The following is a 19469-nucleotide window of genomic DNA, read 5'->3' as shown; positions in this document are numbered from 1 at the left end:
ATATAAAATTGTACATTAGTCCAAATAATTATGACAAAGTTTATGCATTATATACCATTATAGAGTGCATTATATACCATAATTTCAACTTTCACAATAAAATAAGTAATCATAGAGGACCTAAAACAATAATAATAAGATCATATTCCTAATCTGAACTAAGAAATGGAGATTATTTAGATGTGTTTACACCATGGATCCATTTTAAATCATTCCAATTCAGCCATTGTAATAGCCTACGCCCATCGCTGACAGGTATTGTCCGCTTTGTTTACGTATCGCTGTCAGCTTCACAGTTTTAAAACGTGTCAAGTAGGGAGAGGTTTTAAAATGTGTCTACGGTTTTAAAATATTTTGTTCCCCTCTCCAACCGATGTGGGACCTCACAACCATCTTCTAGTCCCTTTAAACTTTGTCAGGAAACTACAAAACATCTAGAAATAAATACGAGCTGAAGAAAAAACGCTAATTAATGGGATGCCCACTAAGCCTAATTCTTTAACAGTGGCCTAAATTTTCTAATTATCACAATCAAATATACAAACTTAGATTCACAAGAATTCAAACCTAGTATGACAGAAAGTAGAGATCCAAAATCACATGATTATCAGTAAATGATAAGGAAGCAAGATTTTAGTCCCTACATTTCATGAAGATCACAGTATAATCACTCTGAATAATCAATGAGTATGAAATCTATCAGCATAATTGTCTTCTCAGGTTACTGGTTCATTCATCACCATATTGTTGAATATTTCTATACATTCACCACTAACCAAAACAGCTTTAGAGCATGACATATGGAAGAACAATAATAGCTGCACATATACAGACAAATTATAAGAAAAAAAAATCTTCATATGGAAATTAATTCTATTATGGAAGGGTGTTTTCTATTTGAGATCAGCTATTTAGGATTGTAATATACGTCATTGTTCTAATGCATATTAACAAGTAGAACCAACCCATTAGTTCTCCTTAACACTGACTCTATAATCTTCTAATTCTAGATAATCTAGCTGGTAATACCTATCTATAAAAGGGTGTTTAGTTCACAGATTAAACTTATGAAACCCAAATTTAGAAGCCAAACCAAAATCTTAGGCTATATGAATATAAACTTAACTCTTAGAAGACGTTCATAATCATAAATCTACAATCTAAACACAAATTACCCAATTCTAACTATGCAGATTATATGAGCTCACATTTTCAAGTGTAAGCCAATCATCACCAAAAAGTTTTGTCTATCAAGCATTACAGAGTACTAACATTTTTCTGTCCATCAAAAGACAATAAGCTTCTGGTTGTCTTCTCTTCGAAGGGAGCAAGATTCCATGTGTCGGATTCTGAAGCTGAAAAATTAGTCAAACAATATTTATAAAAATGGAGTTGACTACATGGAAAAATTTTAAAATGTCAAATGGATTTGGCTTCTAATCTTTGTATCTTTCCATAAATCCCGGTGATTCCTTTTCGTATCGTTTGTAGTCCAAAATCAAGCTCCGTTTTCGCATAGTTGCAATATTAAAATGAATGGGCTCTTGAACATGAAAATGTATACTGATTGAGAGTGAAAAAAAAAAAAACATAGATAGAGACCGAACAGCAACTGTCTTCCGTGAAAAATCTACAGAGAAATGCCAAATTGAGCGACGGGATCCAACGAAAATACGGAGAGCGATTGACACACCTCAGACTCGGAAATTGGCAGCATCTTCTTCTCTTTCGATCGCATTTTTTGGTTGATTGCAGTGTTCCGCAGAAAATTCATAGTCTAAGTCTAAGCAAATTTGTAAATTTTATATTTTATACCACGGTATTTTCTAAAATTAATAAATTGAGCTCATTAGTTGTTTTTTTTTTTTTTTTTTTTTTTTTGTCATTTTTTTTTAATAAAAATGAAATTCATTCCCTAACTTTTTTTTTTTTTTACAAGGTGTGAAAATATAATGACTCACATCCACTCTGCTAGCAAATAATGTCCTATTTGGTCTTTCACTGGAGAGAGTTTCCCTTCAAGACTTTGAAACCCGTTTGTGGGGAAGGTTTCCACACCTTAAATAGTGGTTTGTCCTCCTCCTCAACTGGTGTGGAACATCACAAAAAACCTCTTATTAATAGACTGAGTTTTAAAGAAAGATGATAAAAGTAGGATTGGACAATTGCAGTCTCACTCGCCCCCCAACTATATCTTTCAAATCACTAACAATCCATCATTCTCCCTCAAAAGGAGATTTTAGTAAATAACCAAATATAACACTTGGGCTAAGGGTCAAGTTGGTAATTTTTCTTACATCTCCACCGGGAGCCCAGGTATCATATACGCCCCCAAACTAAAGAGCTTTGAATACTAGAAGAAAAGCACCTATACCTAACAAAATTAAGTGAATATCCAAAATGGTAGTCATTTTATTTCTATCTTTCTTTCTACATATAACCGAAGAATGGAAAAGATTCTTCAAGGGTCTGGGTCCTAGAAGTGCATGATAAATACAGTCAAAACCCAATATTGCGGAGGAAATTAAGTGAAGTACTCCCAACACAGTACAGAAAGGTGTCTATAACTTTCCCACCAAGACCTACGCCCCCAATCTAGAGTAGCTAGGTGGGGAAGTAAAATTAATCCTTGTTCATACACGGGCTTCTCAAGCCACTTCGAATAGGTTCATTACTCCGACCCAGAATAAAATTAATCCGGCATGGGCTACATGAGCCCCCAGTAGTTCACCGGATAAATTGATAAGTCAGGCATTCCCGCCCTACCAAGCGAAACCGGTGATTTCTTAGTCATGACCAGCTAAAGCTAAAGTTCCATTAAAGAGCGTTTCCACGGAGTAGAACCTCCTCAAATCATGGATCATATATATATATATATATATATGACACAAAATAAACATCTTGAAAGTAAAAAATTAAAATTAACAAAAAAATCAGTAATAAATATGTGGGCCGAAGGCATGTAATTTGAAGTTTTTTTTTTTTTTTTTTTTTTTTTTAAGGAAAAAAAAAGATGGAAAAAGAAGGCCTATAATTTGAACCGAAGGCATATCTAGCTTCCCGCTCGGCCCAATTGGTGAGACTAGAATTGGGGCCGCAGAGCGAATATAGATATATTTTTAACGTAGTATAAATACGCTAGGGTTTTAATCCTTACTCTTCTCTCTCAGCTGTGGAAAGAAGCCCTAGTCGTCCCCCATTTGGTGTTGCCCCTGCAACTTTCGTTTCTTCTTTGCTGTACGTGGTTTCTTCTACCCTTCATTTTCTATCGCTATTGATGTTGTAAGCTAGAAATTTGTTTTGTTTTTCATCTTTTATGTTCAATTACTTGTTCTAGTTGATGGTTTAAGTAATACGTCGAATTTATATACTGTTCGAGAGGTAACTTGGAAGTCGCCGGATGTTGAAGGGTCGATTGCATGATTTGTTGATTAATCTCATAGATTGTCTTGTTATTTAATGGTTCCCATTAGAACTAGGGTTTTAGGAATTGGGAACGATATACACATTATTCGGGTCTAAGAGTGGTGGCTGGCAGTTTGTATAGGGCGATATAGTGATTCTTGTAAGCCGTCAGTCGATGAAGGGTTGATTGTATGGTTTGTTAATTAATCTTATGGCTTGTTTTGTTATTTAATGATTCCCATTTGAACTAGGGTTTTACGAATTGGGAACGATATTCGCATTATTTGGGTCTAAGAGTGGTGACTGGCAGTTTGTATAAGATGATAAAATGATCTTTCTAGCTGTTAAGTCTAATTTTGCGATATACTTAACTTGAAATTTGGGGATTTACGTAATTGCAGTTACAATGGTGCGCGTGAGTGTTCTGAATGATGCTCTTAAAAGCATGTACAATGCTGAGAAACGGGGGAAGCGCCAGGTCATGATAAGGCCATCTTCCAAAGTTATCATCAAGTTTCTTCTTGTTATGCAGAAGCATGGTATTCATTATTAAGTAATTCGCTCAATCTTTTTCTTTGCACTTTAAACCTCTTTGATTTTAATTCTATTCAAAATTTCATTGTTATAGGATACATTGGGGAATTTGAGTACGTTGATGATCATAGGTCAGGGAAAATTGTTGTTGAACTGAATGGGAGACTGAACAAATGTGGTGTCATTAGTCCCCGTTTTGATGTGGGTGTCAAGGAGATTGAAGGTTGGACTGCAAGGTTGCTACCCTCAAGACAGGTATTTTTTTCTTATTTCTAGTATTATACTCATGATTTGTGTGTGTTTTTTTTTTTGCCTAAGTCAAACTCTTACAATAACGATTATCGAACGTTTACAGTTTGGATTCATTGTGTTGACAACATCTGCGGGAATCATGGATCATGAAGAGGCCAGAAGAAAGAACGTTGGTGGTAAAGTGCTTGGCTTCTTCTACTAAGCAATGACGTGAGATTTATTTCTTCATTCGGTATTTTCTGCACCTTTGAACTTAAATGGGAAGCAGTAGAGAGTCCTGTTTTGTTTTAGTTGCCGTTTTGGTTAGTGGGAGGATACAGGATTTGGCCTGCATTCTTTTTGAAGACGTTGATATTGTTTAATGAGCCTTTTCTTAATCTATTAGTTCTATTTGTTTACCATACTGAAAACTGAAATTGTTGTAGTTGGTCAAGCTTCTGAATTGATTGCAATTTTCTCGAACCACATTGATCTTCCCCCACCATCAATTTGTTTGTTGTATAGCTTGCTTATGCGTATGGTTCGGCATTTCGGCAACCTTATGCGTAAGCAAGCTATCTCGATGTTTATGACTACTAGGAAGTGGTTAAGAAATACGTTATCTTGATTGATTAGTAAAATAAAATAAAGCATTCCAGTTGATGACTACTAGGAAGTGGTCTGCCTTTGTGGACAACTAGGTGCCATGGTTGATATGAGTTCATAATCGCGGTATTAAGATATGAGTTCATACGTTATCTACTTTTTGAACTGTTGATCTCTTAATCGAGTGGGATGTCTCGACTCATCGAGTTAATTGTAACTCTTTACCGTTTTTCCTTGCTATTGACAAGGATTCATTATTTGTACAGTTATATCTATAATGAAATATTTCATATATTGAAAGCCAGTGAAAATTTATCGGAGGCGAAATTGATTTGTTCCTTTTTATTTGTAATCCAAATTTCTTGCACCTATTCAATGTTGCATAACGTCTCACGGGCTACGACACCGTTTTGCGGTTGAGTTGTTCACGAGAGCGTTAATTAAACGTCGTCGGAGATGTGTCGTTGACGGAAACAAGGTTCTGGGCATGTACGATTGATTACCTGCGGGCGCATCCACCGTACGCTTTGATTCGTCTGCCATGGCGGGTATTTATTCTTTTAATTTCCACCAATGAAAATTCTGAAACGACATCTTATTCTTTTTGCATGTTTAAAAGAAAATTCCAAAATCGATGGCTAATAGTTATTTCTACAAAAGCCCCTTAAGGAAATAACAGTATTTTCTTGGAATAATAATAATAAATATATATTTAAATTTCAATTTATTTATGTACTTTACATAATTATTTTTAAATGTTTAGTCTCTTGAATGATGTTAGATTGTAATAATAATAATAATAACAAAACTAAAATTCTAGACCATGGTTACTAGATTAAATAATAACTACAAAATAAAACTAAATTGAGTTAGCTACTAAAGAATAACTACAAAATATAATTTAAATTTTTTAAAAAATTAAATAATCTATTTGAATTTTATGTATAAGAAAATCTTGCCCTTTCTTAAATTAAAAAAAAAAATAATAATAAAAAAAATAAAAGTTTTGAAATATAAGAATTAGATAGCCATAAATGTGAAACTTGCGAGAGAATCTACATATATAAAATGATTTAATAAAGTGATAAAAGTTCAACTAAAGTCCTGCTAATTTATTAAAGGGACTTTGCATTTATTTATTTATTTATTTTATTGAAAAGTAATATGGACACGTATTACAACTCTAGCGCCTTCCTGAATCCTGACATTATGATTGAACAAAAACCAACGGTGAAATTTTCCCATAACGCGGGAAATGGTAAAACCCAGAACCCGCGTCTTGGCTTGTGCTACGATCCACAACTCGAACTCAACTCTCTCTGGTGATCCTTCTTCCATCGCTCTTAACACTTGCACGTTTTTTCTTTTCTTCTTCTTTTTGATTGTTGAAGCATCTATCGTTCTGCAATTCCGAGCTTATCTATATGCTTTTTAACGTTTATTTGATTTCTCTTAACTTGTTCTGGGGTTTTCACTTTACTTGATGTTTGGAATTGTGGAATTCTGTTTCAGGAACTTGTTCGTATTGAATCTTTGTTTCTTAACTTGATATTCTCAGCGTGTTACTTGCTCGACTTCGATCCAGTCCCTTTTTGTTCGTGTTTTGATTGTGTTCTAATCTGATGATTTCAACATTTTTCTGTACGATTGCAGTTATAGTTTGTCCTTTTGTGTTCATTCTGTTGGCTTTTATCTAGCTAATGAGCTAATGGGTTTTATAGATACTAAAGTTCTTTGATTAGTCAAGAGGTTATAGTTCATAGTTTATACTCTTCAGATATTCTGTTTTATTTCCTTTTGATTAGTCAAGAGGTTATAGTCCTCATGTTTTAATTCATTTTTCGTTCATGTAGTTATGAACTCTTTTACGAACTCTTAATTTTCTATAATGCCATTCTTTTCTATTTAGTTGTGTGTTCTTCTTGCTGTTTTTTTATGCTATATCTTAAGTTTTGCTTTATCTTCAGCTGGGGAAGAATGATGCGTACCTTTGTATATTGGCTCTGAGAAGTTCAGATTTGACTCATTTTTCAATCAACTAATACGATGAGATGGTTTAGAGCAAGCTCTGCTGTAGCAAAACTTGCCATTAAGAGAAGCATATTGCAGGGAGGATCATATGTTGGGAGATCAAGGATTGGTGCAGCTCAAAGTCGATATTTTCACTCCACGCTCTTTAAATCAAAGGCTCAAGGTGCTCCAGTTCCACGTTCTGTTCCCCTTTCTAGGCTTACTGATAGCTTCTTAGATGGAACTAGCAGTGTCTACTTAGAGGAACTTCAAAGAGCTTGGGAGGCTGACCCAACCAGTGTCGATGAGTCATGGGATAATTTCTTCAGAAACTTCGTGGGTCAGGCTGCCACATCTCCTGGCATTTCTGGCCAAACAATACAAGAGAGTATGCGTTTATTGTTGCTTGTGAGAGCATATCAGGTTAATGGTCACATGAAAGCCAAGTTGGATCCATTGGGATTGGAAGAAAGGAAAATTCCTGATGAGTTGGACCTTGCACATCATGGTTTCACAGAAGCTGATCTTGATCGTGAATTCTTCTTGGGGGTGTGGAAAATGGCTGGGTTTTTGTCTGAGAATCGTCCTGTTCAGACCCTCAGATACACTCTGACCCGTCTTGAGCAAGCATATTGTGGAAGCATTGGATATGAGTACATGCATATTGCCGACCGTGAAAAATGTAATTGGTTGAGGGATAAGATTGAGACCCCAACACCAACACAATACAATCGCCAGCGCAAAGAGGTTATTCTCGATCGTCTTATATGGAGCACACAATTTGAGAACTTTTTGGCAACTAAGTGGACCACAGCAAAGAGATTTGGGCTTGAAGGAGGGGAGACTCTGATTCCAGGGATGAAAGAAATGTTTGACAGGGCTGCAGATCTCGGAGTTGAGAGCATAGTTATAGGAATGCCTCATAGAGGGAGATTAAATGTCTTGGGTAATGTTGTCAGAAAACCACTGCGTCAAATATTTAGTGAGTTTAGTGGTGGTACAAAGCCTGTAAATGAGGTTGGGCTCTATACAGGAACTGGTGATGTGAAGTACCACTTGGGAACCTCTTATGACCGGCCAACTAGGGGTGGCAAGAGAATTCACCTTTCCTTGGTCGCTAATCCAAGTCATTTGGAAGCTGTTGATCCTTTGGTTGTTGGGAAAACTCGGGCAAAGCAATTCTACTCAAATGATGTGGATAGGAAAAGGAATATGGGTATTTTGATACATGGAGATGGTAGTTTTGCTGGACAAGGTGTTGTGTATGAGACTTTACATCTCAGCGCTCTTCCTAACTACACCACTGGTGGGACTATTCACATTGTTGTAAACAATCAGGTAGCTTTTACCACTGACCCAAGGTCAGGAAGATCCTCACAGTATTGCACTGATGTTGCCAAAGCCTTGGATGCACCCATCTTCCATGTGAATGGAGATGATGTGGAAGCAGTTGTTCATGTATGTGAGCTAGCTGCAGAATGGCGCCAGACTTTCCATTCAGATGTTGTTGTTGATTTGGTTTGTTACCGCCGTTTTGGGCACAACGAGATTGATGAGCCATCTTTCACCCAGCCTAAAATGTATCAGGTGAACTTTATTGTGTTCTACTAGTTTAAGGACATATCTTTTTGTTTGCTTGTTTTCTTCTTCTTCTTCTTCTTCTTCTTCATCATATGTTTTTTAAAATTGTTATGAATTTTAATTGTTATTTTTTTATAATGTTGAAAGTCTTACGTTCCTCAATCATTTCCTCCTATTTATTTTAACTACCAAAATTTTTCTCATAGCTTTATAGTCTAATTCATACATTGGGGTGCACTTGAGTGCTACTGATGAGATGTTTTAGCTCTTGACCAGAATTCTAAATTTGTTTCTGATACAGGTTATTAGGAATCATCCCTCATCTCTTGAGATCTACCGAAAGAAACTTTTAGAATTGGAGCAGGTGACTCAAGAAGACATTGAGAAGATACAATCCAAGGTCAATACAATACTTAATGAAGAATTTATGGCCAGCAAAGATTACCTTCCTAAAAGAAGGGACTGGCTTTCAGCTTATTGGGCTGGATTCAAGTCCCCTGAACAGCTCTCACGCATTCGGAATACAGGGCATGTGGAATGATACTTTCCTTTTTACTGGCTTTCATTCTCTTATTTGTACTAATATCTGTTAGCTACTTTGCAGGGTTAAACCAGAAATCTTGAAGAATGTAGGAAAAGCTATTACATCCCTTCCAGATAACTTCAAGCCTCACAGGTCAGTCAAAAAGGTGTATGAACAGCGTGCCCAAATGATTGAAACTGGGGATGGCATTGACTGGGCCCTTGGAGAAGCACTTGCTTTTGCCACATTGTTAGTGGAAGGTAACCATGTCAGATTAAGTGGACAGGATGTTGAAAGAGGCACCTTTAGCCACAGACACTCGGTTCTTCATGATCAGGAAACAGGAGAGAAGTACTGCCCTCTTGATCATGTTCTGTTAAACCAGAATGAAGAAATGTTTACTGTCAGCAACAGGTAATGGAAGAGATCTTTACATATTTCACAGTCCATTTTTTTTGCATTTACGTTGATCATCGATGATAATGTTCCTCCCTGATGGGAGACTTTTGAGCCTGACTTGTGGTTGATTTGTGTTCATTGCTTGTTGTGATGATATCAATACCAAGAAATGCTTGCCCTGGGATTTTGTTGATTGCAAAGTAGATTTTACTATGATAGTGCTAAAGAGCATTGTTGTATGGAGGATATCTTTCTTATCACTCCTTGTTTTATGCATTTGTAAACCGCTCTCTCTCCTGGATAGCTTAAGATACAAATTATGGATGCTCAATAGTTACTTTCCCAGTGCTATTTTGATGCTCTTTCTCACATCCTAGTCCTCCTGTCTACAGCTCTCTTTCAGAGTTTGGCGTTCTTGGATTTGAGTTGGGCTATTCAATGGAAAATCCCAATGCGTTGGTAATGTGGGAAGCTCAATTTGGTGATTTTGCTAATGGAGCTCAAGTAATATTTGATCAGTTCATTAGTAGTGGAGAAGCGAAATGGTTGCGACAAACAGGACTTGTTGTGTTACTTCCACATGGCTATGATGGGCAGGGACCTGAACATTCAAGTGCAAGATTGGAGCGTTTTCTTCAGGTACTTCATTGAAGAATTTATTTCCTCTTTACTTCTAGATAGCACAACCTATACCCTTTTCTTTTCTTTCTACTTTACTATTGTGATTGATGCGAAAGTCACTTTCTTTTATGTATGAAAGGTTGACTCGATGTTTCTGAATTATTTGTATTTTCTCAGATGAAGAATTTCTCATCACGACCTCTCATTATTTTTTATTGTTCTACCCTTTCTAATTATAAAAGAGTCTGTTGTGCTTCCCTTCTTTCTTTCTAAGTTGGCAATTGGCATTCCAAGTCACTGAAATATGATGTTCTTTGTGGCTAAAATGCCTTGAGGCTTTTCATATTGGAGTTCTAAACATTAGCTTATCTTCTATTTTCTAATTGGCGTATTCTTAATTAGAAACCTGCATTTATTGGAGTTGATTTGGTGTTATTGATATATTTGGCTGATATAGACGTCATCGATCTTTCTGGCAGATGAGTGATGACAACCCTTTTGTTATACCTGAGATGGATCCTACTCTTAGGAAGCAAATTCAGGAGTGCAATTGGCAAGTTGTGAACGTTACAACTCCTGCAAACTACTTCCATGTTCTGAGGCGTCAGGTGAGTTAATCAGTAAGTTACTGAAGAATTCAAATTTCCTTGGATTGACGTGTTTCCTTTTGTGACTTTACTCTCCAGATTCACAGGGAATTCCGTAAACCTCTTATTGTAATGTCTCCTAAGAACCTGCTTCGTCATAAAGACTGTAGGTCTAATCTATCTGAGTTTGATGATGTAAAAGGCCACCCAGGTTTTGATAAGCAGGGGACTAGATTTAAGCGCCTTATCAAGGACCAAAATATGCACTCTGATCTTGAAGAAGGCATCAGGCGCTTGATCCTTTGCTCTGGAAAGGTAAGCCACATATTTGATTTTGACTTCTTACATCTTGTGTTTATTTACTTTCAAGTCTTATTATGGGCTCCTTGTTGTTGGTAACTTCTATGGGAAGAATTTACCTCCTTGTTTATAGCACAGAGTCATGGTGACTCACAATATATCTGCATCATCTTAATTGGAAGCTGGGACTTCCATCAGTTTTCTCAGTTCCAATATTCTATGCAAGCATTTTGACATGTTCTACTCCAGATTTATTATGAACTTGATGAAAAGCGGAAAAATATCGATGGAAAGGACATTGCAATATGCCGGGTGGAACAGCTATGTCCATTCCCATATGATCTTATCCAACGAGAGCTGAAGCGATATCCAAGTATGTTTATTCAACCTACTGCAGAAAATTTACTGATATTTACCTAGTCCCAAAGTTTGCATTAGGCTCTTGTTTCCAACATTTTCCATGTCACTAATTTGTTTTTCTTTTCATAAAGGATAGATTTCTACTGTCGTCATTTTGTTTTGGGATACATTTTGTCGTTGTTTCATCTTATAGAAACCTTAATGAGTTTTGAACTCTATGGAGATGGATGAATTTAAGACATATCCCTGGGCAGTCATCCGAGTTTATATTTGGAATTATGCCAAATATATGAATATGCATTCTTTAAATGCAACTTTCGTAGGAAGTCCCATGAAAGAAAGTAAAAGGGAAAAAAAAAAAAAATTCCCCCCTCCTTTTAAATAGTTGATTTTGTATGCACTGATGACATTGTTCACCTTTTGCTCCCCAGATGCCGAGGTTGTTTGGGTCCAAGAGGAGCCAATGAACATGGGTGCGTATAGCTACATTAATCCTCGTCTTGGTTCAGCCATGAAGAATCTATCCCGAGGAACAATTGAAGACATCAAATACATTGGTCGTGCTCCATCTGCAGCTACAGCCACTGGTTTCTATCAAGTTCATGTTAAAGAGCAAACCGAGATTATTGAGAAATCACTGCAGCCTGACCCGATCCCATATCCCCATTGCAGTCCCTCCACATTCGTTTAGTAAGCGATTCATAACATATCTAACGATATGTAGTTGTAAACTTTTATATTGTCCTAATATCTGTATTTTCAATATCTTTTTTCTGCATATGTTTCTGTTAACTTGTTACGAGAGGCTGTATGCAGTCTCAATGCAGACGTGTTCTGCTCAATGAAATAAAGTTACTGATCAATGTAAAATTTGATGACAAAATCCTCATCTTTAGCCGTTTGCACGACTGTTAGCTCCTAAAATGCTTGGAGACTTCATATTTATGAAAACTGGTAACTCAAAACATTTATATTCTTGAGGTATGTATTAAGATGTCTCTCACTTCCTCTATACACAGAGAATAATTTCTATCAAGATTCGTACTTTAGACAATGCTTTTATTCCCATCAACTTCTGCTGTATGTTTGGATTTCTTGTCAAGCAGAAATTATATTCTCATATTCTGATTTCCATCCGCTGTTTAGATTTCACATCTTTGATCTCTCATATTCTTGGAAGCAGGGCCTGACGCAACACTTTTTCTTTTTTCTGACCCATTTACTTTGCGTTACATTGGTTTTTTTCATACACTTCTATCAGGGCTATTTATCGTTTTTATTCATACAAATATATCTTAGCTGTAAATTGTATTGGGCAATTGATAATGATGTTTTGTTATCAACAGTTCCCATTTTGAGAGTCTGAGATGGATAGCAATTTATAAAGGGCGTCTACTCTTTCATCGGAATTGGGATTTCCACAGCATGCCTTGGAAAATCACACTTCCCTTTGTGGAAGCTGAGAGGGATAGCATATTAATTTTCAATGCTCGTATTTGAACTATTATTATTCTCTCATTTTCTCTTCTCTTAATGCAGGTGTAAAAAGGAGATGAACTGTAGCTGTTCTCTTATTGTATTGTTCTTTTTGAGTTTGCCAGAAACTTCTGATTCCACAACGGCACTTGCTCCACTCAATGGCTTATTGGAGATCAACTTGCTCTGTAAGTAAAAAGCACCTCATGTCTGTAATTTGTATATTCTCACACTCCACTAACTAATCAGCCACAAAAAGAAAATTGATAGCTTCACTGTAGAAGATAATCTTTCACTTCACCTAATGCACTACTACGAGCATGGTGTATTTAGAGAATATTTGGGAGTGATTTTGGAATGACCAAAAATACTTTTATCATATCGAAAGTTACTTTTCTTTAAAAATAGTTTAGATTGACAATAGCAGATCAATTGTATTAAAAGAATTTAAAATTAAATTATTTTTGACCTATTATTAGAAGAAGAAAAAATATAAAGAAGTATACGTCAATTACTACTAAATTATGCTCATTTAAGTAAATTGGGAAGATTTCATTGATGGTTTGAAATTATTATTTTTTTGTTTATATTTCCCGTGGTTCAAATATGACTGTAGCAAATTTTATTTCTCCTTGGTGTACTTTTGATTTGAGTTTGAACAATAATTTTAAGTGAATAATTTGTGCTCAGAGATACGAAGATAATTGTAAATATAATATGATTTGGAATAACAAATTGACTGCATAATAGTTCTTCTTACCATTTGGTGTAATAATTGACTGATATTTTGGTTTAAACATTGTTGGAAATACAAATTGTTAATGATCATTATTATTATATTTCTTGTATTGAAGCTTTAATAATGGTATATCTGCAGCAGCTCCCCCAAAAAAGGGGCGCAAAGTTCCATTGCTGGTCTTAGCCGTCAAGAAATGAGCTCGGTTGGGCAGTGAAGAGATGGATTAATACGGTCAGTTTCTCTAAAATACAGCAGTTTTTTACCAAACTTTCTGCCCATTTTTATCTTTTAAAAAATGAAAAATCGCAGTGGATGGTGACATACTATAAAATTTGCTCATATAAATTTTATTTTAAAAAAAGTAGAATTGGAGGAGATAATGGTCGTGTGGATTTATCTAAAAAAATGGAGTTTTTTTTTTTTTTTTTTTCATTTTGGCAGAATGAAAATCAGAAATAAGGTAACAATTTTCCGGGGAGTTAATTTAATGGGTCTGTTTCAATCTTGAGGATCATTAATTTAGGAGTGAAGTTAAAATTTTTGGCCCATAGGATATTATATTATCACATCTTAAATACTGTAGGATTATCTTTGGATATATATAGGTATATGAAGGACCTTTTAGAAAAAGAATTATGGAACATATTCTAATTTAAAATAATCCCAAACATTCTTCAATTAGGTCATTTGTTTGATTGTTAAGATGATGTTATTTTAGTGAAATAAATATAAATTCTCTCTTAAAATATTTTTGATAAGAGACTATAGGTTAAATTCTTCCACCACCTCAGTCTAATTTGATATTCTAAAAAATTATTATTTTTTATTTTAATTTTTGTTTAGTGTTCTTCAACTTTATGTCACATTTATCTCTAACTATTCCCACTTTACCAGAGTACATATTCTTATTTTATTCCATTTTTAATTTTCAAATGAAATATGTAACGTTTGTTCCGTTTGTTCTTTTTATCACAATTTTTTTTTTTTTTTTGTTGAAAATGATTTCAATATAAATGAACATCAAATTTTAATTTTGTTTTAAAAACCAAAATAATATTATGTTTTTTTTACTGCAACTTCTTGTCATAGCTGCTCTTTAACAGGCATCAAATTCATCTCTTTTGCCATTAGCCAACACTTCAATACTTGGATTAGACATGATTCTCAAGAACATATTCACCTTCTATCCCATACAATGTTTACCCCTTCAACGTCAAATCCAAAAGTAATTTTAATACACACATGATCATGGTATAAACTTTTTTTTAATTAATATTATTGACAAATTTTTTTTTTGATTCTCTTGTTTATGTAATAGATAATCATGACTCTTTATATGGGAGGATATCTATGATGTAATTTGTATTTTTCTTTTCTAAAAAAAAACCCTCAAATCAAAAAGTTATTCCTAGATAATTTTTTATGTTCGATGACGTGTCTCTCGAGTCTAGGCTTTGGGGCGGGCTCGGTGCCTCTAATATAAGGGATCAAACCTCCGAGTCCTTGTTATGACAACAAGTAAATAATTAAATAAATAACGTATGGTTTTATGATGAAATTTAGCATACAATACCATTATAAAAGCATGCTGAAACTTCTGCTTTTGTTGTGAATAATCTACTTGACAAAAACTTTTAGAGAGAGATGAAGCAGGCAGGTCAAATGTTTGAGAAGGCAAAGCCATACTTGGGAGCAATAGCATTAAGATTTGGTTCTGCAGGAATGTCAATTATTTCTAAGGCTGCTCTAAACCAAGGAATGAACCAACTTGTTACCATTGTTTATCGTTACTCTATCGGTGCCATTGTTGTTGCTCCTTTTGCTTTCGTCTTGGATAGGTTGTTAATCAATTTCTTTTTCTCTAAGCTTTATTTATTTTTTATTTTTTGTTCATCACTAACCTATTTCCATGGCAGGAAAGTGAGACCAAAGATGACTCTCCCCATCTTCGCCAAGATTCTTCTACTCGGCTTACTCGAGTAAGAACTCGACCACCTTTTGATTGTTAATAGATATTCAACGGGAAAAATCGTTAGTTACATGGTTCGAGGATGCATATCAGTACAATTTGAAATTAACGTAAAGTTATCTCTTACAGGCCTGTAATAGCCCAGAGCTTGATTTACTCTGGTACTAAATACACAACTGCAACGTTTGCAACAGCCATGTGCAATATTCTTCCGGCCTTTGCATTTATAATGGCTTGGATTTGCAAGTATGTATGCTTTTTTATACACAAACTCAAATACAGCTTTCTTATATTGTCCATGATCATAATGATGGTCTTTGTTTATTGCCTTGAAGAATGGAGAAGGTGAATATTAGAAGATTAAGAAGCCAGGCAAAGATTTTAGGGACTTTAGTTACAGTAGGAGGAGCAATGATGATGACTCTTATAAAAGGACCCTTATTGAGTTTACCTTGGACCAAAGAGAACTCCAACCCTCACTCTTATTCAAGCCTTGGAAACAAGCAAGAACCTGTTAAGGCTGCCATTGTTATCTCCATCTCAAGTATCTGCTCCTCAGCCTTCACCATCCTTCTGGTACAAACCCCTTTAGTTTGCCAATTGTTAAGTATCACTGTCCTTTTAAAAGTTTCAAATGGAATGGGTGCAACTGGTTCTAGGTCTCAATTTTCATCCAACATTATAATGAATTTTTACTTCAAGGGTAGTTTTGAAACGTTTATAAAAGAGTTTATAAAAGAGCAAAGATAAAATACATTTAAATAATTTTTGAATGAAGAGATGTATGTTTGAAGTTTAGGGATAGTCTTTTATAATGAAAAACTCAATATTCATTGGTTCTTACAGGCACATACAATAAGGTCATACCCAGCTGAGTTCACACTAACAACTTTCATATGCTTGGCTGGAGCAGTGGAAAGTACTATTTTAGCTTTAGCATTTGAATGGAACAATCCAGCTGCATGGGCTTTACATGCAGACTCCATACTCTTAGCTGCCCTCTATGGTGTAAGCTTTCATTTTCCCAAAAAAGAACAGAGTTAAATTTCCCCATTTAAAATGACTAAATTTAAGTTCTGTTATTCACAGGGAATAATATCTTCTGGAATTGCGTACTATATCCAAGGAGTGGTGGTGAAATTAAAAGGACCTGTATTTGTTACTGCATTCAATCCTCTCAGCATGGTCGTAGTTGCTGTGATTAGTTCTTTCATATTCGCCGAGAGACTGCGCTTAGGAAGGTAATCTACGTCGGGACTACGACTTCCTCACTTTTTAACGTGACATATTTCTTCTACCTTTTGGTCTTTTTCTTTGTTGTTATTATTTTTAAAGTTCTTTTAGTGGGTTTAACTTTCATTATAAATGACCTCTTCAAGCACTCAACCGAAGTTCTTTTAGTGCTAATTTGGTGGTATAATTGTGTCTGCGCTTAAAGTTACTGTCTCGAAAGATATTAGAAGTTTTTTCTTATGAGTAATTACTTCTTTGAAATGACTTTTTAAGTAATTACTCTACCTGAAAATGGTGCTCTCTCGAACAAAAATGCTTAGAAATGTCATTTTTTCAGGGTTATTGGAGCCGTTGTTATAATTATGGGCCTATACTTGGTTTTGTGGGGCAAGAGCAAAGATAAAGTTCCATTCAAAGTGGGGAATAACAATACTGATGAATTGCCAACTTCACTCCAAGACTCAACCACCACAAACCAGCAGCAGCCGAAGCCCTTAGATCAACATCTCAAAGCTTCTGCCCCAACATCAGTAAGCAACTGATCCACTGCTTGATTTCCAATGCTGTCCTTCCAGAGGTGAAACAATTGAATTATATTACAAGGACAATCGTAACCGTACAAGAGGATTATTTCGTCTCTACACTTATAAAAGTTTCAATTTTCATAGTCTATATCCCGTGCATGCCACATCAGCTAGATTTCGATAGTTCAATTGATTCTATTAGTATAAGGACGAAATAGACCAAAAAATAAATAAATAAAGTGTATAATTCTTGTCTATTAGATCTGTTCTTGGATCAAATCATTTTAAAGCCATTAAAAAAAATTAATATGAACATTATAAATAAATTTAGAAGATCTTTCTATCCAAACAGAAAATATCAATTTTCTTTTCATAATTATTATAGAAAAAGTTTGGTATAATGATAATGAATTCTTAATTTATAAGAATTTTTATCTTATGCATCAAATTACATTTTTATTTTTTATCAAATACATATCATAAATTTGGGTTTTTAAGCAATAAAAGATATGTATTAATAATTATTATGCAATGTTTATATTAATATTTTTTAGCATAAATATTAATAATAAATTAAAAGCTTGAAAATGGATGAGAAATTTAGCAGTGGCTGTGGCTGTCTCCTCTTCCTTCATGGAAATATGATATGGATGCCACATTTCACAAAATCTAAATGGAAATGGAAAGATGAGATGTATACCATTAGTAAATTTAAATTTTTAAAAGCTTATTACGTAATTATTAAAATTTATAAATATATTAAACATAAATATAAAACTCATGGTTTTTAAATTTTTTTTTTCTAATTTATAAAATTCGTTCAACAATTATACATCAAAATTATCAATTTAAAATAATAATTAATATATTTATCCATAAATTAGACACGACTCTTCTCTTCCATATATTTAGCTTTATTTTATTTATTTTCAATTTGTCTTTCATTAATCATTCACTTTATTAATCTTTTTGGCATGTCATATATTCGTGTCTGCCAATATGTATTTTTTTTATCATCAACATTTTTGTTTCTATAAATAATCTTTATTTAACTAATGTATTTATTTTAATATAACAAATGAAATATGTAAATGCTTTAAAAAGTGTTTTTAAATATTAAAAATAATAATAAAAAAAATTCCATCCAAACATACTTAAAATAATTTTGTCCACACCTTTTGGATGCATGGTGGCCACATTTTTTAAAACATAATTTATTCAATTATTTAATAATCCTTAACATAGTGGTTTGTGACTTTAGCAGACTCAACGTTAATCTAAATCATCCACTTTAACTTTACTGCTAGTATAGGTCCAGTCATCTGGTTCGACCTTACATCGCATCTCATCGCCAACTCAGTTCCTAACAATACGACCTATGAAATGTGATGTATTCCCATGTTGCAGGATAGCCTGGCTATCGTGCCTTATTCAATCACGTTGGGAACTTATGCATGTGTCATCATCTCATCTGAAGATATATTTTATAAATATTTTTGTAAAATACAAAAAAAAAAAATATCATTGAACTTTATACTCATTTAAAATGTTTTTAAATTAGTTTTTTAGCTTTTAATTTAAAAATTAGTTATTTGTTGAATTTCTACTCTACAATTAGGGTAACATAGGCAGCTAAATCTTCTAGAAATAGAAGATACAAGAAATCCTGCCCGCGGGCTCCTAGGGCAGGGACGAAATAGGATGAATTGCTTCGGTTCGATGCTTATGGGCTGGGCCTTGAAGTATAGTGGGCCGCTTGGGTAGATGGGCTAGGTCCAGATACGCGTTTGTAGTTCGACGCTTCTTTTAATCCTCCAATAAAGGCCGGGCCCAATCAATTCGACCAATGGGCTGAAAGCCCAATTACCATGGAAGAAATAAAAATCAGTTAAATACTTCTCATTTAAGATATTTGCTGGGCCTTGAAGTATAGTGGGCCGCTTGGGCTGAAAGCCCAATTTCCAATGACCAATGGGCTAATTACTATAACAAATTCATTTAAGAGTTATTCTATCTACTATAATTATATATTTTTATTTCTAACCACTTATCTAGAAGAAATAAAAATCAGTTAAATATTTTAATTTTTAAAAATAAACAATCTATCTTTTCATTAAAAAAATACTTGAATTAAAATTTTTCAATACTTCTCATTTTTAAATAAAATATTAATTTTTTAAAAATTGCGTGTAGAAAAATCAATTTTATTTTTATTAAATAAAAAAACATTATATTCCAAACAGTTGGAGTCTCTATCTACGAGATCCACTAGCAAATGATTCGTTCACTATGAAATGTTCATAAATAACAAATCACCCTTCTCATGTTTTTTAGAGTTCGAACAAAAAAAAAAAAAAAAAAAAAAAAAAGT

The 19469-nt window shown here is 34.3% G+C and overlaps 3 protein-coding genes across 6 annotated transcripts; all 3 read left to right on the top strand.

Annotated features, from left to right (window-relative positions):
* Window positions 1–3078: 3078 nt before the first annotated feature.
* LOC111808055 (small ribosomal subunit protein uS8z/uS8w) lies at window positions 3079–4653 on the top strand. The gene is made up of 4 exons (XM_023693834.2): window positions 3079–3237; window positions 3807–3944; window positions 4034–4194; window positions 4295–4653. Exons 2-4 carry the CDS (start codon window positions 3812–3814, stop codon window positions 4391–4393), a joined length of 393 nt encoding a protein of 130 aa, XP_023549602.1. The 5' UTR covers window positions 3079–3237; window positions 3807–3811; the 3' UTR covers window positions 4394–4653.
* Window positions 4654–5943: 1290 nt separating this feature from the next.
* LOC111808239 (uncharacterized) lies at window positions 5944–12040 on the top strand. Its single transcript, XM_023694105.2, has 9 exons — window positions 5944–6098; window positions 6744–8373; window positions 8669–8895; window positions 8972–9304; window positions 9682–9928; window positions 10390–10518; window positions 10597–10812; window positions 11047–11170; window positions 11589–12040. Exons 2-9 carry the CDS (start codon window positions 6823–6825, stop codon window positions 11846–11848), a joined length of 3087 nt encoding a protein of 1028 aa, XP_023549873.2. The 5' UTR covers window positions 5944–6098; window positions 6744–6822; the 3' UTR covers window positions 11849–12040.
* Window positions 12041–12278: 238 nt separating this feature from the next.
* Window positions 12279–17358, top strand: LOC111808240 (WAT1-related protein At2g39510-like). Of its 4 annotated transcripts, none has more exons than XM_087116788.1 (9): window positions 12279–12821; window positions 13514–13603; window positions 15011–15210; window positions 15289–15351; window positions 15471–15587; window positions 15677–15917; window positions 16188–16349; window positions 16431–16582; window positions 16912–17358. In XM_087116788.1, exons 3-9 carry the CDS (start codon window positions 15017–15019, stop codon window positions 17114–17116), a joined length of 1134 nt encoding a protein of 377 aa, XP_086972914.1. In that variant the 5' UTR covers window positions 12279–12821; window positions 13514–13603; window positions 15011–15016; the 3' UTR covers window positions 17117–17358. The 4 variants fall into 4 exon arrangements, with proteins under 4 accessions (XP_086972914.1, XP_023549874.2, XP_086972916.1 ...); XM_023694106.2 differs by having other exon boundaries at window positions 13511–13603; XM_087116790.1 differs by lacking the exon at window positions 15011–15210.
* Window positions 17359–19469: the final 2111 nt, after the last annotated feature.

Source organism: Cucurbita pepo, chromosome 13 (assembly GCF_057944985.1).
Source record: "Cucurbita pepo subsp. pepo isolate OVF chromosome 13, ASM5794498v1, whole genome shotgun sequence".
NCBI classification, from domain to species: Eukaryota; Viridiplantae; Streptophyta; class Magnoliopsida; order Cucurbitales; family Cucurbitaceae; genus Cucurbita; species Cucurbita pepo.
Note: the sequence above shows the minus strand (reverse complement) of the source record. Positions and strands in the feature narration are given on the sequence as shown.